The sequence below is a fragment of the Halyomorpha halys genome, unplaced genomic scaffold (genome assembly GCF_000696795.3).
Source record: "Halyomorpha halys isolate HHAL.00 unplaced genomic scaffold, Hhal_1.1 Scaffold94.1, whole genome shotgun sequence".
Taxonomy (NCBI): domain Eukaryota; kingdom Metazoa; phylum Arthropoda; class Insecta; order Hemiptera; family Pentatomidae; genus Halyomorpha; species Halyomorpha halys.
This window is the reverse complement of record NW_027114465.1, coordinates 698,167-717,723: the sequence shown is the minus strand read 5'-3', so window position 1 is coordinate 717,723 and position 19,557 is coordinate 698,167. Positions and strand designations below refer to the sequence as shown.

General features: G+C 29.2%; 1 protein-coding gene across 1 annotated transcript; it reads left to right on the top strand.

The window, feature by feature from the left end:
• Positions 1-1,628: 1,628 nt before the first annotated feature.
• Positions 1,629-18,919, top strand: cv-d (crossveinless d). Its single transcript, XM_014415210.3, has 23 exons — positions 1,629-1,881; positions 2,287-2,480; positions 5,906-6,127; positions 6,392-6,550; positions 9,471-9,610; positions 9,761-9,917; positions 10,036-10,214; positions 10,289-10,457; positions 10,559-10,709; positions 11,741-11,916; positions 11,995-12,212; positions 12,713-12,923; positions 13,006-13,237; positions 15,319-15,523; positions 15,632-15,798; positions 16,378-16,475; positions 16,553-16,686; positions 16,774-16,891; positions 16,966-17,409; positions 17,497-17,617; positions 17,882-18,030; positions 18,271-18,413; positions 18,491-18,919. The coding sequence occupies exons 1-23, from the start codon at positions 1,854-1,856 to the stop codon at positions 18,684-18,686; spliced, it is 4,011 nt and encodes a 1,336-aa protein (XP_014270696.1). The 5' UTR covers positions 1,629-1,853; the 3' UTR covers positions 18,687-18,919.
• Positions 18,920-19,557: the final 638 nt, after the last annotated feature.

The window sequence follows — 19,557 nt, the reverse complement described above, 5'->3', positions numbered from 1 at the left end:
CAGAAGTTAGTAAAATTTAACTTGGGATAACAATACAGCCAGTCCAATTATAAACAATATCCTGTCTATAATTAGCCACTTAATCATAAATTTCTGTTAATAAATTATTAAAATTGCTGTTCTCAACAGACATCAAAGTTATTCCTTATAACTGACTTTAAAATTCCTTTAAAATTAACATATTTGACATACTTTATGCTAATGAAACTTTTTAAAAAATGAAAATAAAATTGCTGAGGCAACAATTACATATAAACTATGAAAAATAATATATAATTATGAATTAAAGAATAAACTATTATATTGAAGCAGTATAGGACTCCAATGGGAGTCTTGGCCGAAAAATAAAAAAAAAAAAAATAAAAAAAATTATATTGAAGACCTAAGAGCCAATTTTTTTTTTCTTCTATTTGAAATATAAATGAATACCAAATTATAAGGAAATATTGGAACCTAACATTATTATCTAAATATTACAACAGATGAATTTTTCAAATACAAAATTAGATAGATACTCTACCTGCAATAGTTCATTAATTTTGATGTGGTTTTGTTCAGTAACCATCATGTTCTATAATTATATAAATGTTTTTCATTTTCATTCATTTGCTGTACAGAGTTTTTAAAAATAAGAATTATTTATTTAATAAGAATAAATATGAATTAGTATTGAAAAGAGATCATGTGATAGTTATGATATTGAGGGTGTTATTGAGTTATTTTGCATTCCAATTTTAGGTTATAGTCAATTATTTTCTCTATAATACATTTCTGGTCCCATCTATCAATAATAGTGTTCCCATTAAGAGAAAAAAAGAGATAAAATTGCCACGTTTTGAAATAACAAAAAATGATTTACTTTTTGTAATGTACTTCTAAAAGTTTGTATTATTTAAATTAACTTTAGAAATATTTTGAATTTCTGAAATCATAATAAATATCTAAATCTGGGGAACAAAACCTAATCTAACATGCTGAAATAAAATCTATCAAAATATTATGTCAACAAAAAATAATATATTATTGTAACAAGCAACAACATATTTTACCCAAAGATATGTTGTTTATTTCATTATATTTGTAGCCTAACTACAATGATATCAAAATAAGTATTTCTTACTTGAGGTAAATTAAAAAGTTTTGGAAACCAAAATTAATAACTCTTGATTTTAGCTGTTAATCAATATCATTAGTATTTTTTTTTCAATAAATTACTTTAAATCCAGTGTTTTGTTTATCAAAAATTGGAAAATGATGAATTTCATTTTAATAATATTTTTAACAAATCATTTAAAAGTTTTATTTTTCTATTGATTGTTAGCTTTTTTTATATTGATAAATGGTCTGCTATAACTAAGTAAATACATTTATTTATATTTTGAAACAAAAAAGAAAAAATTGTTTTAAAAAAGAATATTTATGCTTCTATTCTTGTTTGTATGAATTTCAAATTTATCTTTCGTCTCTTCAAAGAAGCTTCTAAGAATACATCTTTCTTGAGTCATTTTTTTTTCTTTTTTCAAAATCAGTCTACTGTTTACACTAGTAGATTATCTAGAAAGCAAGTCTAAGTTTAATAATGATTGTAGCATTTGAGATAACTAGTGAACTAATGATAACCCTAGGTCAAGGGTGCTTGCCCAGATATTTGGATGAATGATTCATTTTTCACTACATGTTATAATAATATGGACTCCAGAAATTTTATGTTTGTATTATGTACATAGTAATAAGTCAAATTTACATTATTTGTAAAATAAGTGATTTATCTGAAAAATAAATCTAGTGCACAGTTGAGATATTATTATACCTCTTAAAGATGTCATCTCACTTCTGAACTGTTATGAAAAGTCATGTGGAAGATGTTTTGGCTTAATCTTGGTATGTTATGATCATAGCATTCATTTTTATAAATTACCGACTCAGCTTCATTACATCCATATTTAAGTTTTTTATTTTTTTCAAATCTTATCACTCACTTTTAGGATAATTTGTAAATTTTATAAGTAATCTTGCAAGCCACTGGCGAATGTTGGTGAACTTCATAACTGTTGAGTTTTAATTTAATTTGCAATATTATACTTGATGTTGTTTAAAGTTATTATTTTTTAAGTTAAAGTAATTACCATTTGAAACAAAGTTTTAGACATACTTAGATTTACACTTTCTTTTTTGGATAAATGTTCTGGTAATACATTATTACTAAAACTTTTAATATTAGATATATGTTGGGATGCTTATAAGTAAGAGGCTGGTATATTAAATGTAGGATTTTGTTAATTACAGGACTATTATTTCTTTGTGTTTCCGTGTCAGTTTCTGTGGAGATAAGTTTATTTCCAGAAGGACGGGAAGTAAGATATAAATGGTTTGCAAACGTTTCTTCAGGAACAAACCTTCCTTCAGAGTTACAAGCAACATGGAGTTTTCAAGCGATATTGAAAGTACAGCAGCAGTCAACAAATTTCACTGCATTTCAGGTATAATTTTATTTTAAGTATACTTAATATTTATTTTATTAACTTCATGTGGTTTAAAGTTATTGTTTATTTTATATTTATCATGTACATCAATATTTACTTTAGCATTTGTAATAAATAACTAAAAATTTGCTAATTTTTTGTTGTAATGTATATAGTTAATATGCATCCACGTAACTTGTTGTTCATGAATAACTGATAAGACCCAGTCTTTTTCATAATCACTATCTCTAACAACAAATATTTTAATAATATATAATGAAAATTTTATTTATTTTTTTTCTCTAAAAGTTTGGTTATTAGTATAATCATATTATGTACTTGGAACAATAGTTTTAAATATTTCCAGTTTTTTTCTTTAAAACATTTCTAAAAGAAGAGATATAAAAAAATAAGTTGAAAGTTTTTATGGCTTTTTTTTTTTTGTATTTTTTATTTAGCCTCATTTATGTTCTCTATTGATTCATTGTGGTATTATTTTATTTTTTTAAATTTTCTAATGAGTTTTCATGGCCATACCATGAAATAAATAAACTTACAGCCTGTAATTCACGGTTTTATTTTTTTAAATTAATGTTAATTTAAAAAATATTTAAGTGTGAAACCAAAAGATTGAACATTTTATAAGAATCCTCACATTTCCATAGAAATTCATCAAAACACAATTTTAAATAAACAAATAGAATAAAAAACATCATTAGTTTGTAGGGTTAACATGTAGGAAACAGACACATATAAGTAATAATTCATTAACTTTTCTAAATATCATGATATGTAAAACAAAAATGTGAAGTTTATGACTGTGGAAATGGGGATAACAAGCCCCAACCAAAAAAAATTGAACATTTTTTTCTTAAAATTTACTATTTGTAACAAAGCCTTTTCATCCACTTACCCCTTCAATTAATAGTCAATACCAAATACTTTCTCGAATTAAAGTCAGGGGACCTTAAAACTTGAAATGAATTTTTTTTTCACAATATATATTTTACTAAATATTTTATCTTACTATATATTTCATTTGTACGTAAATTTAAGAAAAAATAAATCAACATCCCTCCAATAAAATAGAACTTACTATATAATGCACTGCTCAATACTGCATTATGGAAATATATCCTAATCTGACCTTATTAGTCACTCCCTTAGTCCTGAGAGTATAAAATACTTATTTTTATTGTTATGTGGATCCCCTGAACTTAATCTTTTTGGTCTGATTTCCCTGGCTTCCAACTGATCACAGCCCTGCCACCTGTTCCCTAAGAACAATGGAACTGATACATCACTCAGGTTATCCTGCTTTTTATTGTACTATTTTATGTTATATGCACTAATGCACCAATCCTAAACATATTACTCAATATTTTGTAAACTGTTAATGTGTTAACATAAATTTTTCTACTTTTTCTTTCAAAAATAAAATGAAGACATTGTTTGTTATCCAATCATGGCTTAAAAATACCTGGTTGAGGATTTCATCATCTGTGGTAAGGGGAAGTCCTTGATGTGATTTACATTGCAGTCTTGGGTAAATTATATTCATAAATGACAAATAAATTTATTATTCCTTATTATTTACTTCAACATAAAAATATTATAGATTTTCTGTGTTTTAATTAAACATAAGAGAATTAAATTATTATAAAGAAAAACTGGTTGCAAGTAGTGTTTTTATTTAACACACTACTATTTATTAAGTACAAATTGGTTATAAGCAACATGTTCCTAGCACATTTGGAGTACATATTTGGTATTGGTTATAGTGAACAGGAAGGTGAGTTTATACACAACTAGTCGCCTGCAACTCTTGGAATTTTCGCCTTTTTTTAACTTTTCAGTCTTCAGTGTTAAACTATACTCAATCTTTCTTGAACAATAAGATTATTTATTTCATTATTTTCAAGAGATTAGTTTGAATTGTTTTTTGAATATCAACACATTTTTTCTTTGCGACAAGTTGAAAGCAGTTTTTTTAGCAAACAGTGGCATACACATTATTGCTTCTCCTTGAACTGTGACACATCTGGCACGTTTTTTTTATTTAGAATTTTACGTATTCCCAAGATAGTACTGTAGAATTCGGCTATTTTCTTTACTGAGGTTGTTCTCATGGGCGTAGGCAGAGGTGAGGAGGGGTGAGCCGTGGCTATATACATATGTATGGGTTATGGGTTGAGGCCTGCTCCCTCCCCCCCCCTCCCTCTTGGCGAAATCCTGCCTACTCCCATGGTTGTCCTACAGACTTTTTTAAAGCTATCAGAGTTGTCCCAAATTAACTTCGGTTTTCGGTACAATCTATAGATACCTCATTCACACAAAATTTGGTTGTCAGAAGTGCCGCTATTAAAAAAACAAAAAAAATTAAGATATTTGAATCAGAACTTTACGATTTTTGAGTTTAAATCAAGAGACGTAACTTGTGCCAATATAAATAGAAAACAAAGTAAAGGCAAACAAACAATGACATTGATTCAATTTTTTTCAGTGGTAACAATATGTGTTGGCCAGCAAAAAAAATCAATTTATGATAAACCTATGTCAGTTCGCAATATATTAATTTCACAACAATATTTAAAGAAGTACAGCCAAGTATTATAAAAAATCTGTGTGGTAAAACAATTATTAACCTTGGCATGCTAAGACATGGCTATGCAAAAAATCGTTCTTTGACGCCAAGAAAAAGCAAGACCTTTTTGATTTAATAAATAACAATCATGCTACGAAATTTATTTTATATTACACTATTTATTCTACAATAGCTTGTAAATTTTTACTCTAGTTTTTTAAGATCTCTTTCACTTTTATCATTGGACATTTTTTTTATTTTCTTATTGTAATTTCTGTGTTCTTTTTCAACTTTTCTTTAAATTTTGTATAATTAAAAATGAAAATATAACTTGATTAATTCGAGAAGTTTTTTTTTCTTAAAAAACGGTAGACCTTAAAAAAGGATTGGAAAAATGTGTATTGCTGGCACAATACATTTATGTAATAAATTTAGCTCTAAGAGACACAAATATCTATCATACAAAAAATTGGAATAATATAATAAAGTTTTACGTCAATATTTCAATAAATGCATATTTAAAATGTTTATATGCTCTTCCTGTAAGATTAGAATTATGTAAGATGTGCCACTATTAAAGAAAAGCAGTGATTTGTATGTATTTTATTAATGTTTGTGATTTTAAGTTACTAGAATTTTACGTATTTATTACTTGTGTTTTTTTGTGTGTAAGTGGTTAATGCATTATGAACAGAGTTCTTGAAAGAAATGTTTGTAATGTAGGGAAACATGATTTTTTAAACAGGAATGTAATTATATTATATCTTTTAGCTAGATATAATATAATTGCATTTCTTTATGTTCTATTGTATTTTCGTATTGAACAATTTGAATAAACATTATTTTTAAAATGTTTAAGATAACTGACGTTCTCGTAAGTCCTGATGAAGAACTTAATTGGAATATTTCTTCTCTAACTTTACCTTTCGGAGCCGGTTATATCAATGGCGAACTGAATAGCCTTATAGTAAGTGAGGATGACGAGACCTGGTCTGTTAATATGAAAAGAGCCTTGATATCTACGCTACAAATCAAACTAGAGTTTATTGTTGCAGATATTTTATCCTTTATTACAGAAGAAGTAAGTAATAAAACAAAATTTAGATGATTTCGACTAACACAAAGTACTCATTATTATTCACATTAAAAAGTAAATTTCTTACAAGGAAATGTTTTATTACTAATATCACAAAATTTTTCACAGTTCAAATTTTATTAAATTAATTTAATTACGAGAGGAAATGGTAACTGTGCTTTGCACATACTGTAAGCAATTGAAGTAGATATTTTACTTCAATGGTTTTTTTTTCTAAAAATTATGAATAATCTTGTACATTGTTTTTAGACGAATCATTATGGAAGATGTGTTGTTGAATATGAAAAATTTAGTCTTCCTTCGAACAAGTATAAGATCAGGAAAAGTGTAGATCATGAGTCATGCAAAGATTATCCTGCAGAACATTTCTCCAACTCTGACATCAGCTTATGTCCGGGAACTTATCAGGTAACATTAAGAACGTATTAGTTTGTCTCTATCAGTTTTTATACGAACATTAATGCATGTAAATTGTGTGTAAGTGGTTTATGCATTATGAACAGAACTCTACAGGGTTCTTGAAAGAAATGTTTGTAATGAATGGAAATGTGATTTTTTTAATCAGATTTCTAAGAAAACCATGTTTTAAATAACAAAAATCTAAATTCTTCTACTACGACTGTACATTTCTCAATTTTTGTCACCAGTTTCGGAATATATAATGCATTTCCTACAAGATTGCACCAAATTATTGGAAGATGACGCTTCGTTAGGTGGCCATAGGTCCCAAAGCAAAATAAGCTGATAAAAATGATTAATTTTCAGGAATACTCGGTAGAATCTCGGAGATCTAGAAGATCGGTACGATCTTAGAGATTTCATGAAAATTGCGTCATTTCATCCTTTCCAACTTTACGAAGCTTGTTTAATTTCAAAGAGATATTGCAGTTGGGAACATATACAAACATATACTTAAACCAGTATTAGGCTGTTTTCCCCGGTAGTAAAAAAATCCCCCAAAATCAATGTGACCCGTATTAAAAATAAATCTTCCAGATTAAAACTAAAAAGAATCGCCAAAATTGGCAACAGATCGCGTCCCGTGGTGTGTATCGGTGAGACAAGGAACAAAGTGTCAAAAAACAGGAATGTTCCGGGAAATGAGAGCTGGGTTGCACACGTGTATTGAATGAAATAGGCCCAGCGAATCATTGAGGTTGGAGAACTCTACCGTCGTGGGGCTCATGATGGGAACAAAAAATACGTTAACAACTGAAGTCTTGGTCTTGGAACGACTTGCTGCTGGATCTTGCGTAATGGAATAACGAACCAAGCAGCCCACTTGGCTTGAATAGGAGAAGCAACAGGAATGATTGCAATAACAGATATCCCATCAGAGGACTGAATATTAATAGGTAATGTCAAGGTTGTCAATTATCATTCAACAACTCGTTCTTGAAATATCTCAGAACAATATTCAGGCAATCTTTGTAATTTAGCCCTATGATGCTCCAGCAATATTAATGGTGAACTCGTTTATTATTTATCACTACAACTATTACAACTCACTTACAACAAATTTTATATTGGTATTCCACAAACTTTCCGTTTTCAAACATACCGGATCAATTAAAATATTAAAGGGAGGGAAGAAGGAGAATTGGATCAATTAAATAAAACATCGAAGATGGGGGTCCACTCCCCCCCCCCACCGGTAAAGATCGGCGCCTATGTTCTTGTCCCAATTCGACGAAATATTTTATCTTCAGACTTGATAGAGAACCTTAATGGCACCATTCCAAAATTAGAAATGAGTCTATTTCTTGATTTCCAGGATTCAGTATCTCTCCAGATAAGGCTATTTGATATGTTGCTCTACGGCCCGTTCTAATTCTATTGATATTTCTCTTTTATTGGAGTTTCTGTTATATCTGGACGTATGAAATACTTAAGATGATTTTGAAACGAAGTGGCTGATGATAATGAGTTCCGAGGATCATTCTGGAGTGACCTATGACGCCCACATGTTTTTCTTCTTTCTAAATGAGCTGAAATAATCCTATCTTCTCCTTTTTGAATAAGTTTAACATGTTCATTTACCTAGATGAGTTTATGATATAAGTAAATTATATGTAAAGTAAAGTTTATGGAGGGTTTTTATTGTGGGCGAATACATCAGCAATTAGGGGATAGTATACCAAATATGTATTTTAGGTATGCCTAGATAAAACCGGACAGTTAAAAGCTATTATTTTTTTTCGTTTTTCACAGGTAACCTTGAGCTCAGTTTGGTCAAAAGAGAATTAAAGAGTAGGAAATTTCAAACAGTGGTGCCTCCATCGCTTGAAATTGGACCGCTGTTAGCCTCTGACCCATCAGGGTGGGAAAACTACCCTAACCCAAGTACAGCAGTCCCTAGATAAATGTCATATGCAGTGCACACCCTACGGTTGCCTTCCAAAGGTTCATTCCAAACATTCATAGAGGTGGTAGCACCGTTTGCAGACTGGTACAGAGAGAGGGTACCTAAAACGTTAACTGTCATGAATCCCAAACCGGGTTATCGGGGATATGACCATTCTTAAAAGAAAACAACTCAGCGCTCACTATCTGAGTTCAAACAACCAAGTTTCGCAAAATGGTCTGGGCATATACGTGTGTGGTCAGTCTAGCTAAAAATCGAAAAGTCCTGTGAAACTACACGTTTACGGCGATATACACTTGGGCTGTAACAACTTTTTCCATAAAATTGGCAACTACCGGGAATCGGAGCACCGCTTTAAAGAATTGATTTTTCATATTTTCTCCAAATCAGCTGAAACAATTTTGTTCTGACTCAATATATTGATGTATTATTAATTGTTCTTTTCAATCAAATAGGTCTTATCCTCATTGAAACAGTCTGACAGGACTTAAAACAACACTGGTTTTGGCTGTAAATGAAGTTTGAATGTTTAAGTTTAATGATCAATACAATATTAGTAGATTATTATTTTACCATATATAATTAATGAAGGAAGATGGTCCAGGTAGCTTTAAAAAAAGTTCAAAATGGTACAACCATTTACTATACATCAACTTTTCACCTCAGTTTGTACAGCTTGTTAAGCAAGTAAACAAAAAATTGGATTCAAATAACATAATTGTTTATCGGCAATCAAATTTTTGTTTCAATTTGAATCCTATTAATTTAATTTTTTAATCATTTAAAACTATTGATCCAATAACATTTTTTTTTAAACACCTATATCTTTATTTGGGTTTAATGAAGAATTTTCAAATTTGGATTTATCCTATTTTGCATTTTCATGCTTTAATTATTTTGTTAAATAATTCAACAACTTAATTATTGTTATTATTATTGTGTTTTCTTAATATGCATTTACAGGGTATAACAGCAAGTGACAGTGAAAGGGTTTTTATTGTGTCCCCTTTCGAAGAATGTTTGATTCAAGAAGTAAATGCAACTGGAAGGATTCTTGTCCAGCCTTACCAATCAAATGCAGAATCTCATTATTCAAAAATTAGGTATTCTATTTCACATATTTTGTCTGTGTGGATTAATTTATTAAAATCTTAATTATTTCTCTAGTAATAAATAAATAAATAAATGATTTATTTTATATTTTGTTTTAAATTATAATGACTTTATGCTGCATTATTAAACTTTTTTTTTAGTCAGACATTTAATATGCTGGATATTCGCACCTTTAATTTAAATCAAACATTTAATGTTGAATCTGATGGAGTTTCAGTTGATTTGGTCTATGAAAATTTTAAAATAGATCCTACTTATGGTAAAAATTCTGAAAATAGAACAGAAATTGTAAAAAAGGTATGTTCTTCTTTATCAACTAAAATGGTATTGGTATTTTCTTAATTATTGACTAGTAATTTATGTAATATTTATAATTATATATTATTAACAGCTCATCTTTTTTACTTTATATTAGATTTTTCTCCAACTTGGAGAGCTGAGTGATAGTCTACAAACATGGGAAGTTGGTGTAAAAGGACTAGACAATGAAACATCATTTCACATTCTAGATTTGATGTGGTGGCTGGAAATGGAAGATTGGGAAAAACTTTATGAAGCTACATTGGGTACTAGTTACAGACAGGAAACTATTCAGTAAATAAATACTTCATTTCAAATCTACTTCTTTTTTTAAAATCCATAATTAAATCAGACTAATTCTCTTTCAGAAATCTTTTTTGGGATCTCGTGCCAAATGTTGGCTCCCGATCTGCTGTGCTTTTTATTAAGAAAGTTGTCAAAAATGGTCAAGTCAAAGGTTTTTTGGCCGGTCGATTGTTAGCTAGCATTCCATTTTATATTAAGGAAACTTCAGATGAACTCTTGGCATCGTGTGAGGTAAAATTACCAAGTTTTCTGGTTTATTCGTTACTTTTATATTTTCTGATTATATAAAATAGACTAATTTTTATCTTGCAATTATCTTTTATTTTGTACAGGATTTATTAACTTTAGGAGGTGAAATATCAACTGAAGTTAAACATCAAGCAATCTTAACATTTGCTTCTCTGCTTTTTAAGACTTGTAAAACGAGCTGTAAAACAGATACTTTGGACAGATACTCAAAATTGTACCTTGATAAGATTACAGGTTATATTTATTTTATTAATAACATATTTATTTTATATGCAGGTCAGCCAATGCCAAACCATCCAAAATAACACTGAGTTTGGACTTCACTATTTCTGATTCTCTCATTATTTTGTATTTCCGATCTGTGTATAATGATATTAGAAAATTCAATGTTTTTCTGATTATTAGGTGTTTTTTTATTTTTATTTTACACGACTCTTGTACGGTTAATTTTGTTTGTAAAGAGATCAGGCTTAGGCAATATTATTTTGGACAAGAATAATTTGTATGTCATTATTCATTTTCAAAATTACATGTCTATACATAAAAACAGCTTCCATTTTATATAAAATTTGGTTAAGTAAATCATTTATTTTGTTATTTGAGGAAAACACATATTTTCTTATCTTTTGAAAAATATTGGGTTGTAAAAATCGTATTGATGTATTTTTCAAAAATACCTTAGGTCCAATTGTTCACAATTGAAGTAAAAGTTTATTTTATATCTCATTGTTTTTAAACTATTTTTTAAAATATCAAGATGTATAATAGCTCAATGGTAAGTTATTTAGAGAGCTTTATTTAAAAGCACAATTGAAAAAAATATTGAGTATTATTTTTATTTATTTTTGAATACTTCCTATTTAAACCCAAAATTGAAGCACCATTATTACCTATATTCAAATTTAGTTTCATAAAAATACAATTGTTTCCAAATCAGTACATACTTAAATCATTGTTTTCTCTTAAATTCCTCATTCTCTGACTTTGAAATTGATATTTTAAAAATAAAACACATAATATAATTTAACAAAAACCTTTTCTTTTTTTCCAATAATTTTGATTTAAAAGAGGATAAGAAATACCAAGCTTCAAAAAAAAAAAAAAAAAATCAAAACTTAGTGTTTCCAAATGTTTTTATTTATAGATTGGATGAACCAAAAATTATTAGTAGCAGAGATAGAGAGGTCCAAACCTCTGCATGATGTACTATGGAAAGTCACAAAAGTAACATTTCACTCTGAACAGTTTCTTTTAATATATTTTAGAGAGTTCGAGTTATGAATACCAAATGTTATACTTGCAAGGCTTAAGCAACATACACCTGTCACAGGCATTGGATTTTTTGGAACCTCTGATATCTGGGCAAGTTCCTGCTAATAAACATATTAGATTTCTTGCTGTTTGGGCAACTTTGCATACTGTCTACATTAACCCTAACAAGGTCATAATATAAATTCATATATTTACAGTTGTGTGTAATTGTTTTGGAAAGCATTCAATATTTTATTTTTATAAATAGGTATATGAAGTATATTGGCCTCTGTTTACCAATAAAAGTGAATCGTTGGAAATGAGAGTTGCTTCCCTAACACTGCTTATCATGTCTAAACCATCAATATCACGCTTTTTTTCAATATATCTACACATGCAAGCTGAACCCAGCGAACAGCTATACAATTTTTACTACACAACGATACAGTCTCTGGCGCATACAAATTATCCCTGCTATGCTAAAATGTAAGTATACATACTGAACTTTACTTAAGCGAATACAAATGGTTATAACTGAAGGTGGTGAGTCCAGCATTTGCACCCAAACACTAATCGAACAAAAGACCATAGTTACTCTTTAGAGTATATTCAAGGAGGGTCTATACAAATTAAGTGACTATATAAAATGAATTTTCTTCCACACTCTTACTCACAACTTGGCTCAGGAATCATTAGTCCACTATCTTTCGTTTTGTAACTGAAACTGCAACAATGAAGCAGTACTATTTTTGAACTAATTTTATTGTATCTTGAGCCTGATTTAAAAAAAAATTGTGAACTTGAAGTCAACACTAATTGACAGATTAATAGGAATAGTGAAAATAAAATAGACAAGTTTTTTAGCACACAGAAATGTGAATGTATTTTGTATGAATGACTAATATCTAGTATGATAATCAATAAAATTTTAACATTAGCTACAGTTTTTATTTAATTGATAAGCAGCAATATTCCATGTTTAACAGAGGACAAGCAGCTGCTAAATTTGCTAGATTTGTCCCAGCAAAATCTAGGCACTGGGCTACTGGTAATTATCTCCTAGATTTTGAAGATCCAGATAGAGCTTACGGGGGCTTTCTTCAAACATTGTTGATTGCAAGTGAAGTTACTGGTCTTCCCAATGTATATATGTTTATGGCAGAACAGCATTCCCTTGGACATACCAGAATATATGCGGTATATTAGAAAAACAAAAAGTACTTTGTTTTGATTTGTTTATTGTGCTATTCAGTTAAAAAATCATTTTTTTTCCCCATAGCTCTACCTAAAAACTGGAGGTCTGAATGCTGCTATTGATGATGAACTTAAGAAAATTTCAACAATGGGAAATATTAATTTGAAAATCTCGAAGGTTATTGAACTTCTAGGGAAATTAAAAGTACCTGTACTAGCTTCAGAGCAATTGCATTTGGAGCTCATATTAAAAATAGATGACAAAACTGTATTAATATATTATTTTAATGAAGTTTCTTTTAAAAATTGGACACAAAGTAAGAGTTGATCGACAATTTTTAATTTATTATCTTGTAATTATTTCTATGAGTTATAAGTTAATTGAAATTGTTCTAAATTTACAATACCATATTTGAGAAGAACTCATAAGGGGGGAAGGCGAGGTGAGGAGGTCACCGATTTGAACTAAATTGATTTTGTTGGTTCTTTTATTATGTCACAATGGAGTTATCATTTTCAATTTTCATTGAAACTATAAGATATTCTACCTGGCCACTTTGCTACATCAGTTGGTCTAAATTGTTTCAGCAGTGTACTCTTATTATAACTAATCTGCCAAATAGATTTTTCCTAAATGGCTAGGTACAATATTTTTTTGTTTCATTTGTATGGACTGTAAGACCAGAAATTATGCCTACCAATACAGGAGCCAGATGCATAAAATCCATCTCATTGAACATACGAGTACATCAGCAAATAATTATAAAATTATTTTCTATCACACGTAACATGAAAATGCATTTCTGGCTGTTCTGAAACTCTTACTAATTAGTTAATTAATTTGATAAAATAACGAAAGTTAGCTTTTTTTTTAAATGAAACTTCTTTACCAATGTTTTACAATTCAGAAAAATAAAAAATTACACAGGAATAATTGATTTCTTGATATGAGATAAAACAGAAGTAGTGGGGAGGTGGCAACACTGGTTAATTCAAGTAGAAATTTTTTATACTGTAATAGTAGAGTATTAACAATCCTGACAGTGCCAGTTCAATTCAGTGAACGATTACAATACAAAAATTTTCCCTGCTATAATTGACTTAGAAAATGGCTGTTATATTCTAATTATTATTGTTATTCTGGAACTAATATTTTTATCCTTAAGCTATGAAGGGAAATATTAATATTAATTAATAAAAAGGGAACGCTTGATTATTATTAATGATATTTTAATACATTATTTCATTTCAAGAAGTTTCACTTCTGCCGGCCAACTCTCAAGATGCCACAATTTTTTTTCTTTTTCACTGATAATTCCTGAACAGTGCATTCTAGTGGATCACTTATGGTATAAGATATTAAAATTAAATTCAGTGTCGAATGAGTACCATAACTTATTAATTTGGTTAAGTAGTATGTTGTAAACCAGAAACTAAGAATTGTTTTTTCAAATTTTGCCCATAACTGAGGTATAGTACTACATATGAATCCAAACTAAACATGGAAATTCATTTCTTCCGGTACTAAGTAGCTAATTAGTTTGATCAAGTAACACAGTTAAATTTTTTATTCCAATCGTCTCTCTTTCAGTTTTTTGCCTATATATCATAAACAGTGGATTCTAGTGAAAAATTTATAATAAATCAAAATAAAGAACATTAAATCATGCATCAAATGAGTAACATAAAGTAATAATTCAGTTAATGGGTCTTTAGGTTTTTTTAAAAATATTTAAACTAATTTAATAAAATCCTCAATATATATTTCTTATTCTACACAAAAAATCCAAATAGAGTAAAGGTGGAAAACAATTATATAAAAAATTACTAAATATTTTTTTCTCAGTTCTTATAGCAGATTAGAAAGAACAAGACAGGGTTTAAATATTTTTGAATATGGAACTACAAAAAATTTTGCTTAAATTGATGATCCCCTCTCTGTTCAGTTATGAAAAACAAATTTTTTGTTCCCTCGAAAAATTCTTACATTTTTATTTACAAGGAATTAATCTTTTTTCCCTCAATGATACTCCTTTAAAATCACTACTAAATTAACAAAAAAACATTTGCTAGAATATCTGATAGTTTTTTGTTATGCTAGGTTGAGTTTCCAAAGGATTCAAATCATTTGACAGAAGTACCTAGCAGAATATAAGTTTAAACATTATGCATTTATTTACAACTTAATCAATTATTTAGATTTCCACTGGCATATTGAACAGGACTTCTATTTGTCCAAATTTGTTCTCGTCCTGTTAGTCTCTTTCAAGTGATACTAATGTACAACAATGTTCGGTAGCTTATATATATAAGTATTAACAAGGTCTGAGTTAGGTTCATTTATTTAGGTTTGTCCATAATTCTTTTACTTCATCTAATCATTATTTATATATTTTAGTGGTACGACATGTAAGCTCATTATACTTTGAATTCAGTTTAAATTACCAAAGCCTGGCCTTTCCTTCGGTAATTTCATACTCTGAACCTACTGACTTAGGTATTCCTTCTTTGATAAAATTTAGATCTGCATCATTAATATCAACAAGAGGCAGTATTAATCAAGAAAATGAAGGAAAAGCTAGAAATGCTGAACTGGACTTAAGGCAAGTTAATTTCTTGATTTGAAAGAACTGCATTACTTCAATGTCATTGTAGCCTTATGCCTCCAATCAAATATTCTTTGTATTTTCTATTTTATTTTTATTTTTAAGGTATTCGTGGAACGGAGTCACAACACACAGAGTTTATAATCCCCTAAATAATAAGTGGTACGGAGCTGATCGGTGTAGAAATATTCATATTCGACTACCTTTTGCCACAAAAGTAATTTTACAAGTTGAAAAGTCAGTATATAAAGTGAAAGCTGTGAGGCATCGGGGTAAGTAATATTTTTCTAATGCTATTGTACTATGTTTGAATGCTTTATACAAAATCATATCCAATGTTCAAGAGGAGTTTATGAACTCAGTATTAATTTACTAATAGATATAAAAAAAATCCTTTTAAATGTTTTAAAAGGTATCAAAAAAGTATCAAGTTTGATAATCAAATTGTTGTGTATGGTCATGACAACTATAAATTACCGAATGGAAAAAAAAATTAATTGTTACATATTTGTTGTTTACTATTTATTTGATATTGTAGTATATTTCTTGAACAAAAGTTTTCTTTAAAAAAATCATAAAAGAGCTTCTATGTCCGTTATTGATACCATTGTTCAAGGAGTGATAGGCATGATGGCTGAATGTGGAAAGTTATATTTCTGAGCAAATAATTTTTTTTTTTATATTCAGCCATCGTACCTCTGGCAAAGGTATAATAATAAAGAATATGAAAAATTTACTTTTTCCAATGTCAATACTCTACATTAGTCACAAGTATTATCTAATTCTAATTATTTACAATATGATTCTTTATGTACTAGATTACATTATTAATATAAAATTTTCTTTTTCAGATTTTGTAACAGGGTCGAAACTAGGCTTAGTATGGCATGCTTCAACCCGTTTAGTGTCCAAAACACCAGTAGTCAAACAATATCCCAATATTAGAGATGTGAGTTAATTATATTGTTTTAAATAATAAAAGTTTATGAACTAGTCTTTAAGGAATAATTATTGATATTTGTTCAGGAATGGACAATGGACTCTGAAGACTTGGGAGCACGATTAGGCGCCAGTGTGTTCGATTGTTCTCATCCTGACACACTACCTGATGCACTTCATCTTTTGAAAAAGGCCTTCTTAGCTAATCATAAAAACTACAAGTAATTAACATTAACAAAACCTGCGGATAAAAATAGTTAAACCAAATTATTTTAGGTTAATTTTTTTTTTTAAATTTTTCTATGCAGTATGGTGCCAGGAGGTGTAGTGTTGCTTGGATTACTGGCACTGAAAGATCAGCTTCAATTTCAACCTCAGGGGATAAGCTGTGGAGTTATGCTTTATTTTACACCATTATTAACACAAGTATATTAAATGCTAACTTTTTAATATCTAGATTTCTTTAGTAAGTAAACAATAATTAGTAATCTAATCTATAGGTGAAACCTGAGTTGTACATCGAAGGTTATGATCAAATGAAAATATCAATGACTCGGAAGGATGGACCATTGTGGGAAATTCTTGCTGGATCAAAGAGGTTGCAAGATGGAAACAAAGAAGTTACATTCAAACTATATAGAGCACCAAGCGTTAGTGTAACGGTGGCCCATATTTGGAGAGTTATTCAATTTGAAGGTGCATTCATAGTGCCTTCAAGAATGTCAGGGGTATCAGATACACCTGCAGCATTAACAGGATACACTTTCGTTTCTTGGGGAGATGCTTCTCCTAGTCTTGCTGATAAAGCAGCTGTGTTGGACTTGAAATTGCTACCTGGTCACAATGATAGCGGAGGGTTATATTGTAAAAGTTTCACACCAGGCTGTCTGCAGGCTGCAAGCGATCTAGCAGCGAGGCAAATAGCAACCATAGAGTATGCAAATGTAAGAAGTATTAATTTTTCAATTTAGTGAAATATCAACTTAAACTTGATATTGTATTAAAACAAAAAACATTGTTCTCTTTTCCAGTTACCTTCATGGCTAAAGATGGCTGCTCATGCATTATTTCCTGAACAATTTCAGACTGAAAGTAGTCAAACACAAATAACCTTTTCATACCCAATGGCACTCCTACCATGGAATACAAAAGGTTGAGTCACTTAGCATCTTATATTATTTCAATTTAAATAATGTTTATTTAAGACTCAAAGAGGGAGGGAAAGGCTGATCAAATGGCCCAGACCAAAGTCCAATTAATTTTTTTTTCTATGGCTCTACAGAGCTTGTAGGTCAATTTATAGTCATTTTAAATGTTTAAAAACAATCCAATGATTATGATAAACAAAGTAAAATCTTTTTTCGACTAGAATTGTTTCTTTTTAATTAATATTAATTATGAATCAAAACATTTCAGGTCTATGCGCAGTGAATAGTGGTTCAGTGCTAACCTTGGATAATGCCACGATACCATCAACTTTAACTGATTGTTACACACTAGCAGTTGCTGATTGTTCAAAAGATGCACAGTTTTCAATCCAAGTTAAGAAACTGGACAACAAGATGGTAAAAAGTTTTGATTCTTGCGAAAATTCAATAAATAACTGCTCAGTCTTTTAATTTATATTCTGGAAATAAATTGGGTTTTTTCCTTGATTACTATTCAAAAGGTCAATACAGTTCAATAAACAAGTCAGTTTATAGAGTTTTAACATACTTTCAAGCTAAGTCCTGTTATTTTTTCTATTTTATTATGTCACATTATTGGAAAAATCTATTAATCAGAGAACAAAAACTTTGTTCCAGGGAATTAAAATATATTGTGGCAATGACAGTGTTGAACTGTTTCCAAACAGTGATGTTCAACCATTGGTGCGGGTGAATGGCAATAAAGTTGAAAATATTAAGCAAGGTTACCACCATACTGAGATGAATGAACACCAGCTCAGGTAGTAATTTATTTCAGTTGCCTTATCAAGATACCTGTATTTAAATTACACATCTTAATGTTCACTACCACTTTTAGTGTGAGAATGACATCTGAAGGAATTGTTGAAGTCGAACTTACCTCAGGAGTAATGTTACAACTTTACAACATCACTGCAGTCATATTAATACCTGCACAGTTTCGTGGACTTACTTGTGGTCTATGTGGTGATTTTAATGGTGATACACTAAATGAACCATCCATAGCATACAATGATTGTGAAAATCAACGATAAACTATAACAGTAACAACTGCAATATGTAATAAATATATTGAAACTTAAAACTAAGTATATATATGTCTAAAAACTTATTACATAATGATTTGCTGTGGAGAAACACGCAACTTTTTTAATGTGTTGAAGATGTACATTTGTAAATATTAAATTTTAAGTATACCATGTATTATAGATAAGATATTTTACACATTTTTTGAAGTGTAAAGTTGTAATAAACTATGTTTAGATGATTTCTTCTTGACTTAATAAAGGTATAATTTTTATTCATCATTTATAAGACAATTCAAAGGTTAAATAATATTTTTGAAATTATAACTTTATTAATATTATAAACTATTGGTGCTGATATTACTTTTTAGTCTAAAATGGCTGGTCTGCAGCTTTTCAACCATGGTATACTTAATCGTCAAATACCCTATCATAGGGGTGCTATACATGGAACTGAGCCAAAGAAAAAATAAATGTTTATTGACACTTTTTTCCTATTGATTATTAGGGGTAATTAATTATCACTACTCAACTATTTTCTTGTAAGATCTAGATTTTATGAAATATGTCAAGTTGAACGTCTATAACAATTACAGTGTAAAGTAACTTTCATTGTAAATTAATGTTAATAATAAACAATTATTAACCATGAAGAAAACATAGAGAAGTAATAACTACCACAATTGAAGTTACATGTCAATATATGATAATGACATATTCATATTGAATAAAAAACCTTAAACTAAATCAGGACAGCTGGTAACAATGCACCAATTGTTACCTCCTTGAAATTATGCTTCAATCACTTTTTTCCAGATGAAAAAAATTGTTTAAATTAAACTAGGGTAAAAAATGTATCTTTATTTTTTTTTTAGAGAGA

What these genes read in the sequence shown, in the direction of transcription:
- cv-d (XM_014415210.3), top strand. Translation starts at nt 1,854, where the DNA reads ATGTGGAAGATGTTTTGGCTTAATCTTG. An exon ending in TACAGACAGGAAACTATTCA is followed by an intron (nt 10,215 to 10,288) that starts GTAAATAAATAC and finishes ATTCTCTTTCAG; the next exon opens with AAATCTTTTTTGGGATCTCG. An exon ending in TATCCCTGCTATGCTAAAAT is followed by an intron (nt 12,213 to 12,712) that starts GTAAGTATACAT and finishes CATGTTTAACAG; the next exon opens with AGGACAAGCAGCTGCTAAAT.